Source organism: Lipotes vexillifer, unplaced genomic scaffold (assembly GCF_000442215.2).
Source record: "Lipotes vexillifer unplaced genomic scaffold, Lipotes_vexillifer_v1.1 scaffold505, whole genome shotgun sequence".
Lineage (NCBI taxonomy): Eukaryota > Metazoa > Chordata > Mammalia > Artiodactyla > Lipotidae > Lipotes > Lipotes vexillifer.
In genome coordinates, this window is record NW_006785581.1 from 1419251 (window position 1) to 1428328 (window position 9078).

The 9078-nt window shown below is 35.9% G+C and overlaps 1 protein-coding gene across 4 annotated transcripts in view; it reads left to right on the top strand.

Moving 5' to 3' along the window:
• The window catches only part of PRMT3 (protein arginine methyltransferase 3), a 134959-nt gene that overhangs the window by 113533 nt on the left and 12348 nt on the right, over positions 1-9078 (top strand). For all 4 annotated transcript variants that reach the window (XM_007457629.1, XM_007457626.1, XM_007457628.1 and 1 more), the window contains 2 exons: positions 2454-2504; positions 2701-2788. In XM_007457629.1, the coding sequence (XP_007457691.1) occupies positions 2454-2504; positions 2701-2788 (139 nt within the window). The remainder of the gene's footprint in view (positions 1-2453; positions 2505-2700; positions 2789-9078) is intronic.

The following is a 9078-nucleotide window of genomic DNA, read 5'->3' on the forward strand; positions in this document are numbered from 1 at the left end:
CCACTGCCAGGTTCCCGGGATCCAGGGACAATTTCTCAGGGAGAACACATGGCGGGCCTCAGGCTGGTGGAACGTCACGCCGACTTCTGCCGTCACAGGCCCGCCCCGCACTCCGTGCCCCTCCCTTCCCCCCGGCCTGAGTGAGCCAGAGCCCCCGAATCAGCTGCTCCTTTAACCCCGTCCTGTCTGAGCAAAGAACAGACGCCCTCAGGCGACCTACTCGCAGAGGCAGGTCCAAATCCAAAGCTGAACCCCAGGAGCTGTGCGAACAAAGAAGAGAAAGGGGAATCTCTCCCAACAGCCTCGGGAGACGCGGATTAAATCTCCACAGTCAACTTGATGTACCCTGCATCTGTGGAATACATGAATAGACAACGAATCATCCCAAATTGAGGAGGTGGACTTTGGGAGCAACGATATATTTTTTTTTTCCCTTTTTCTCTTTTTGTGAGTGTGTATGTGTATGCTTCTGTGTGAGATTTTGTCTTTAAAGCTTTGCTTTAACCATTTGTCCTAGGGTTCTGTCCATCCGTTTTTTGTTGTTTTTTACTTAAAAAAATTTTTTTTCTTAATAATTATTTTTTATTTTAATAACTTTTTAATCTTTATTTTATCTTTATTTTATTTTATCCTCTTTCTTTCTTTCTTTTCTTTCTTTCCTTTCTTTCTTTCTGCTTTTTCTCCCTTTTATTCTGAGCCGTGTGGATGAAAGGCTCTTGGTGCTCCAGCCAGGCATCAGGGCTTTGCCACTGAGGTGGGAGAGCCAAGTTCAGGACACTGGTCCACAAGAGACCTCCCAGCTCCATGTAATATCAAATGGCGAAAATCTCCCAGAGATCTCCATCTCAACGCCAGGACCCAGCTTCACTCAACAACCAGCAAGCTACAGTGCTGGACACCCTGTGCCAAACAACTAGCAAAACAGGAACACAGCCCCATACATTAGAGAGGCTGCCTAAAATCATAATAAGGCCACAGACACCCCAAAACATACCACCAGACGTGGACCTGCCCACCAGATCCAGCCTCATCCACCAGAACACAGGCACTAGTCCCCTCCACCAGGAAACCTGCACAACCCACTGAACCAACCTTAGCCACTGGGGGCAGACACCAAAAACAACGGGAACTACGAACCTGCAGCCTGCAAAAAGGAGACCCCAAACCCAGTAAGATAAGCAAAATGAGAAGACAGAAAAACACACAGCAGATGAAGGAGCAAGATAAAAACCCACCAGACCTAACAAATGAAGAGGAAATAGGCAGTCTACCTGAAAAAGAATTCAGAATAATAATAGTAAAGATGATCCAAAATCTTGGAAATAGAATAGAGAAAATGCAAGAAACATTTAACAAGGACCTAGAAGAACTAAAGAGGAAACAAGCAACGATGAACAGCACAATAAATGAAATATTGAATTTGGTTTGGGCCCAATCCACATTAACTGTACAGATCAATAAAACTCCACATTCTTAACAAAAGCAGGAAAGTACAGTAATTAGCTTTATAGTGATTTTTCAGTAATCAGTTTCCAGTTTTTAAGACTTTATAAGCTTTATTTAATGCCAGTTTAAAAATAGATTAAGTCAAGTCTGTCCCACTAGTGAAAGAAAAAGGAATGGTATCGTTCAAATTTTAAACAAAAATAAGTGAAAATTATTTATTTATTTAAACATGTTAATTTCTTCTAGAGGCCTTTTTGTAAACTGTTAACAGTAAACCTGAGAGTTATGCTGGAGTTTCTTCTTTGGGTATTTGCCTACACATACGTTTAATCTGAATAGTCTTGTTTTTATTTTCAGGAAAAAAATACATAATATTTTAAAATTTCATTTATCTCATCACAAAAATAATCATAGTACTTTGCTTTAAAACTGGATGAACAAGATCAGAAGAAATTAAATGAGCTGGCTTCATATAAAACTGTATGTTTTAGTTATTTATTGCTGTGTTAGCAAACCACTCCAAAACGTAGCGCCTTGAAGTCAAAAATCATATAGGTTTACTTGTCTGTGTTTCTGCAGTCTGGACTGGACTTACATAATAGTTCTGCTCCTAGGGTTTTTCATGCCGCTGCAGTTGTGTGGAGGCTTGACTCACATGGCAGCATCTCAGTGGAAGAGTCTGGTTGGGCGAGGGGCCGCATGATCCTTTCTCCATGTAGATTCTCACCTTTCAGTGGTCCACCACGGTCATATCTCTAATTTAACACATACTGAGTATTTGATTAGCCTTGTTGCCCTTATTATTATGTTGCTTCTGTGGGGAAAAGCCAAATTATATTACTTTATTTTTACTAATATCATGTTTTCCAGGAAAAATAGTGACCTACCATAAGTTTAAGAGTGTCTGATATTGGAAATGGTTTCTTATTTGCCATGGCTTAAAACTGTATAATCAATTGTTATGTAATTAGTTTAATAATTATTTATATTCCTTTGTTTTTAAACAGGCACTTGCTGGCTACTTCGATATATATTTTGAGAAGAATTGCCACAACAAGGTAAGTATCACGAGTTGTCTCATAAGAATTAATTATGTGAAATACATTGTATTTTATTTTTGTGCCCCAAGGTGTTTGATCATAAGCATTTTGCTGTTGTAAGCAGTTGGAGCTCGTATTAGATGTAGTAGATTAATGTACCATGATATTAAAAATCTTGTACTTCATCGGGTACTTTTGAACTCTACCAACGCAGGTTGTATTCTCTACGGGCCCCCAGAGTACCAAAACACACTGGAAACAAACAGTATTCCTATTGGAAAAGCCATTTTCAGTTAAAGCAGGTAAGAAAGAAAAAGGTGGAAAATGTCTTATCCATTCTGAAGTAAACAATATTCATTCATTCTACAACCACTTTTTCTATGCCCACTGTATTTGAAGCAATATGACATACTAAGATAAGTTCTTAGAGTTTACCATGTACATAAATTTTAGGTGGCATATCGTTTCATTAAAGAAGTAAGTTAAAGAAAACTTTTATTTAAATTTAATTTCTGCCAGTTAAAATATATGTGACATTATGTAGCTCTTATTTTGAGTACCACAAAATCAGAAAATTTTTCTTTATGCAATAGCTAATACGTATTAGGTAGCAAATATAAATAAAAGAAAATGTTCTCATTTCCCAAGTGACCAAAGAGAAATATCACCAATAGAAGTAAAGTGTAAATTACAGAGAATGTCATTCAGTAGTTATTATATTCAATATATATTTTTATTTGTCTAGAATGCTCTCCACTGTGTCCACCTCCTCATATCTTACATAGTGTTTGAAGACTGATCCAATTCTACATTCATCTCATTGATTGTTCACTTACACGAGCACCTATAGTTCTTACATACCTACACATTTAACTCCAAAAGTTAGAATTTGATTATGGAATTTTTTTTTTAACTGCTTATTACATATAAGTCTTCTTGTCCCATCTTCACTGAAAGCCTCCTGACTGTAGGAAAACTGAATGTACAACAGACTTCATTGTAAAGATATTCAACATCAAATTATTTGTGTGTCTCTCAAAAGCAACACTGAGCAAAAATTTGCAGAATGATTCCTACAATATATGATTTATATGAAGTTTGAAAACATGTAAAACAGCTGTATGTACACACACACATAGTAAAAGTAAGAAGCAACACTTAAGAATGGTAACTGCTGAATTCATGGTAGTGGTTCACTTTAGGGAAGGATGGAAGTAGGATCAGGGAAGGCTACAAAGGGGGTTTAGTGCCATATATCTGAACTATTTCTTTTAAAAACTGAAGGAACTGTGGCAGAATGTTAAGATTTGACAAAGCTGAGTAGAGGTCATTACATCATTCTCTTTGTGTTTAAAATATTTCATAAAATTCTAATGTGGTTTTGATTTCACTGTTGAGACATAAAGGAATTTAGTAGATGCAAATAAACACTGTTAGAGTAAAGCAGCACCTTGTCATTTTTTTCACTTTGAGGTTGCAGTGCTATGGAAATAAAACCTTGATGGCGTGATTTTTCTCTTTCTCTAGAAAGCTTGAGCACAGCAAAACTGAAATGAAGCCAACACATCCTCATTTCTGTTTCTTTGTTTTGTTTTTTGTTTAGCTCTGGTATTTGGATTGATTTTGGGAATACTGCTTTTTTCCCTCACTGTAACCATTTTTTTTGTCTTAATGCTAAAATTCTAAAGGCAGTACTAATTCTTTCATGTTTTAGTCTTGAGGCAGATTTAAGATAGCATTTGAATTTTCTCCTACCTAATTACAACAAAATATTATTTGATGCCTAGTAAAATTTTGAAATCCTAAATATTCTTTACCCAGTAATGCTTAGAGTAATTGATTGAGCTTTTTCAGAATACTGTGAAGAAGGTATATGATTCTAATGCTGCCCTCTGGCACCATCTGCATTCTCTATTTCTTTCATTGCCATTGTGTGTACTCATATTTAAATGGTAAGGCCAATAGGCTCCTCTAAAATAGCACAACCTGCAGAGAGTTTGAAAGAGAAATTTCAAAGTAAGGAAAATGTGGTCATTCTCAGTTACAAGAATTTTTTTTTTTAACCCAGCTGTAGTAAGCCTTTGGTGGTAGTACTGATGAATAGAAGCCAGAAGCTCTGGGGCAGAGAATTGGGGTACACATTAGTCAGTAAAAGAGCTCTGGAGATCTCCGATACGCCCTCGAGTTTTAGATGAGTGCTAAGATGGTGTGTATGTGGGATGAAATGCCTGAGGTCAGGCAAAGCAGTTGGAGTAGTTGTGAACCAGATATTTCCCAGCATTTACACAGGGCTGTGGGGTATTCAAATTTCATCAAGCTAGAGTGGGGCATCTTTCTGGACTCTATTCAGTGGAGAGTCCAGAAGGACCATAGTAGCGGGAATAAACTATCACTTGAGTAAAGGCAACTCAGGATGCTCCTTAACAAAGCTTAAAAAACAAGTCTTAAGAGGAAAAACTGAACTGCATGTAACCTTAATAGCAACAAAGGAGAACAATAATATCAGATGTTCAATGACATAAAATTCAACATGGGCCAGCATTCAATCAAACATTGAATGCAGGAAAACACCAGTCAGTAGAAACAAACCCAGAAATGATAGAATTAGCACACAAGCATGTTGAAATATAACTACTTTTATATGAACATAGGAAAATATGAGAAGATATTTACAATCCAAATAGGACTTCTAGAGATGGAAATTACAACATCTGAAGTGAAAATGTCATTTGATGGAGTTAACGGCAGGAAAGATCAGAGAACGTAAAGATACAGCAATAAAATGTATCCAAAAAGAAGCACAAAGAGAGGGAAAAAAGATTTTTTTTAAAAAAATTAATGTATCCACAGTAACCTGTGGGAAAATATGCAGCATTCAATCTTAAATATAATAGTAGAAGTCCATGGAAGAAGCAGGGGCAGAAAACATAATGGATAAAATTTTCTTATATTTGATAAAAACTATAACTCACAGATTGAAGAAATTGAGTGAACTCCAAGAAATTGAGTGAGCTCCAAGAAGGATCAACACAAAGAAAACAACCCCAAGACACATCATAAACAAATTGCTGGTATGCAGTGATAATTTTTTAAAAAAAAACTTTAACCAGAGAAAAAGAAAACATATAGAGAGGAGCAGACCAACAATACAAAATATATTAAAGTAAGCTCTTCAAGTCAAGTGGAAAGAAAATATCACCAAAATTTTCAGTATTTAGAAAATTCCACTCTAAACAAAGGAGTGGAAAATGCCAGAAATGGTAAATGTGTGTGAGTACAAAGAAAAGCCTTTATTTTCTCACTTTTTGATTTCTTAAAAGATAATTGACTATTTAAAGCAAAAATAGTAATGCATTGTGTGTTTTAGAACATATGGAGACATAAAATATATGGCAATGATTTAAAAAAGAAATTAATTAGAAAATGGAAATATAAAGTCCTTACACTTAGATGAAGCAATTTAGTGGTGAACTGATGCATTAAGTATGTACATTGTAAACCCCAGAGCAACAGCTAAAAATTTTTAAATTAAACCACAAAATATAGCTAATAAGCTAGTAGTGGAGATAAAATAGAATCCTGAAAAGACTATTCAATTCAAGAGAAGATAGGAACGTAAACAGATGGACAAATAGAAAACAAAAGGTATGATGGTAGACTTAAATTCAAACATATTGATAATTATATTAAATATGAATGGTCTATACTTCCAGATGATGGAATTTCATTCAGTGCTAAAAAGAAATGAGTTATGAGCCCGTGAAAAGACATGGAGGAATCTTAAACACATATTACTAAGTGAAAGAAGCCAATCTGAAAAGGCTATACACTGTGTGATGTGTGGTAATGACATTCTAGAAAAAGCAAAACTATGGAGATAATAAAAAGATCAGTGGTTTCCAGGGGCAGGGGATACAAATAAACAGAACACAGAGGGTTTTAGGGCAGTGAAGGTACTCTTTATGATATTATAATTAGGATATATGTCATTTACATGTGTCCAGACTCGTAGAATATGTAACACCAAGAGTGAACCCTAAGGTAAACTACAGAATTTTGGTGATTATGATGTATCATCAATGTGGGCGCATCCTTGGTTTAAAAAACAAAAAAAAAGTACCATTCCAATGAGTGATGTTGATAGTGGGGGAGGCTCTGCATGTGTGGGGGCCAAGGGATATGAGAAGTCTCTGTACCTTCCTCTCAGTTTTGTTGTAAACATAAACCTGTTTTAAAAAGTTAAGTCTTTTAAAAAATGTTAATAGTCTAAACATGCCAATTAAAAGGCAGAAATAAACAGAATAAAAGCAAGAACTAACTAAATGCTGTTTATGGGAAACACAATATAAAGACAGTAATTCTGGTTCCCAGTGACGTAAGTGCATTCATCCCATCTTTCTCACTGAATGCAGCTTTAAAACCACAATGCATGGAACAGCAGATAAATTGGAGAAGATGACCAGAATTTGAAGTACCACTGAACTGGTGGTAAATTTGTGATTAGTTTTCCTTCCGTATCCCCTAGCCTGGACTCCAGACAGCCTGAAACTCAGAAGAGGGCCTTAGCACAGACAGGAAGAGCTCCCAGAGGAGCCCTCTGATTCTAGCTTGAGGAGTGGGGGAAGCGTCTCCTAATGCTTAGAGAGAGTGGGGGAAAATCCCCATTTTTCTTTTCTATGTTTCTTCTCTGTTCTCCCATATCGCAGCCCCCAAGTAATCCTACAGTGGTGGCAGCAGTAACAGTGGCAGCAGTGGGGACCTGCGTACCCATAGGTAAATGAGTGGGTGTGGCTGTGTTCCAGTTAAATTTTATTTACAAAATCAGCAGCCAGACTCAAAAGCCTACCATAAAACAAATCTCCAGGCGCAGATTGCTTCATTGCAAATTCTCCCAATGACTTAAAGGGAGAAATAACACCAGTTCTACATAGTCTCTTCCAGAAAATAGAAGAGAGCTAATTTTATGAGGGCAGTATTATCTTGATACCAAAAATTAGACAAAGGTAGTACAAGAAAATTAAACTGCAGACCAGTGTCCCTCGTGAATATAGATGTAAAAATCCTCAACAAAATAGTAGCAAATTGAATCCAGCATACATGTATAAGAAGAAAACACACCATGACCAAGTGCGTTTTATTCCAGGAATGCAAGGCTAATTCAATATTTTAAAATCTTGTAATGCAGTCTGCCATGCTAACAGTCTAAAGAAGAAAAGCCACATGATCATATCAGTGGATGCAGAAAAAACATTTGACAAAATTCAATATTCATTCATGACAAGTACAGCAAACTAGAAATAAAAGAGAACTTCCTTAACCTGACAAAAGGCATCCATACAGTCTGTAGCTAGCATCATACCGAATAGAGAAGAACTAAATGCTTTCTCCCTAAGTTTGAGATAAGGCAAGGATGTCCAGTCTCACCACTCCTACACTTTTATATTGGAAGTCTTAGCCAGTGCAATAAGAAATGAAAAAGAATTAAAAGCCATTGGAAAGGAAGAAATAAAGCTGTTGTTATTTATAGATAATGTGTACATAGAAAATTCTAAGAAATCTACCCAAAAAAACTACAGAACTAGTAAGTGAATTTAGCAAGGTTGAAATTGACAGGCTGATTCTAAAATTTATACCAATTGCAATAAGAACTATATTGGAATTATTATACTTTGTGAATTCTAAACTTAAAAATTACATTAACTCAGGCAGTATAATACTGGCATATAGAAAGTAGATATATAGATTAATATAACAATAGGAAATCCAGAGTCTCAGTTTTGTATAGTCAATTAAATTTTTCCAAAGGGCCAATGTAAATTCAATGGGAAAAGGATAATCTTTTCAAAAAATGGTGTTAGAATGACTGAATATTCATAAAGGAAAATAGTGAATCTCAGTTTTTATCTGACACCAAATATATAAAAACCAACTTTAAATGGATGATAGACCTAAATATAAAAGCTTGAAACTGTAAAACTTGTAGACGATAACATAAGAATCTTGAAACTTGAGGTAGGCAAAAGTTTATGAGAGTGAGATATTACTAAAACTCATTGAACTGCACATTTTACATGTTACAGTTTTATTGTATATAAATTACACCTTAATAAAGTTAATTTTTTAAAAACCCACACTGGACCGTCAGGATATCCAGGATAAAATCCAGATTCCTTACCTTGGCCCTTTACAGTCTGACCATTTTTCATCATTTCCAACCCCACCCTGTCACAACCCCACATAAGCCCATCATATGCTCCAGCTCTACTGCTCATTTTTTAGCTAACCTTCCTGTCTTTTCTTCCTTGCTTTCATCTAAGATATTCTTCTACCTAGGAAACTGTTTTTACCTCTTTCACTTGATGAATTCCACTTTTCCCTTTATGACCCAGCTTATTTCTGTAAATCTTTCCTCTTTGTCCTTAGAAGGTTAACTGCTCTGTTCTTTGTTCTTCCAGATCAATTCATGCATACATCTGTGTTAGAACATACCAGTGTGCTGTGGTAAAGGGTTCTAATAGAAGATGAGTTGTTTGCCTCTCTCACTTCTTTTTTATCTGATGTAGTATTTGGCATATTAGAAATATCCTGCTGA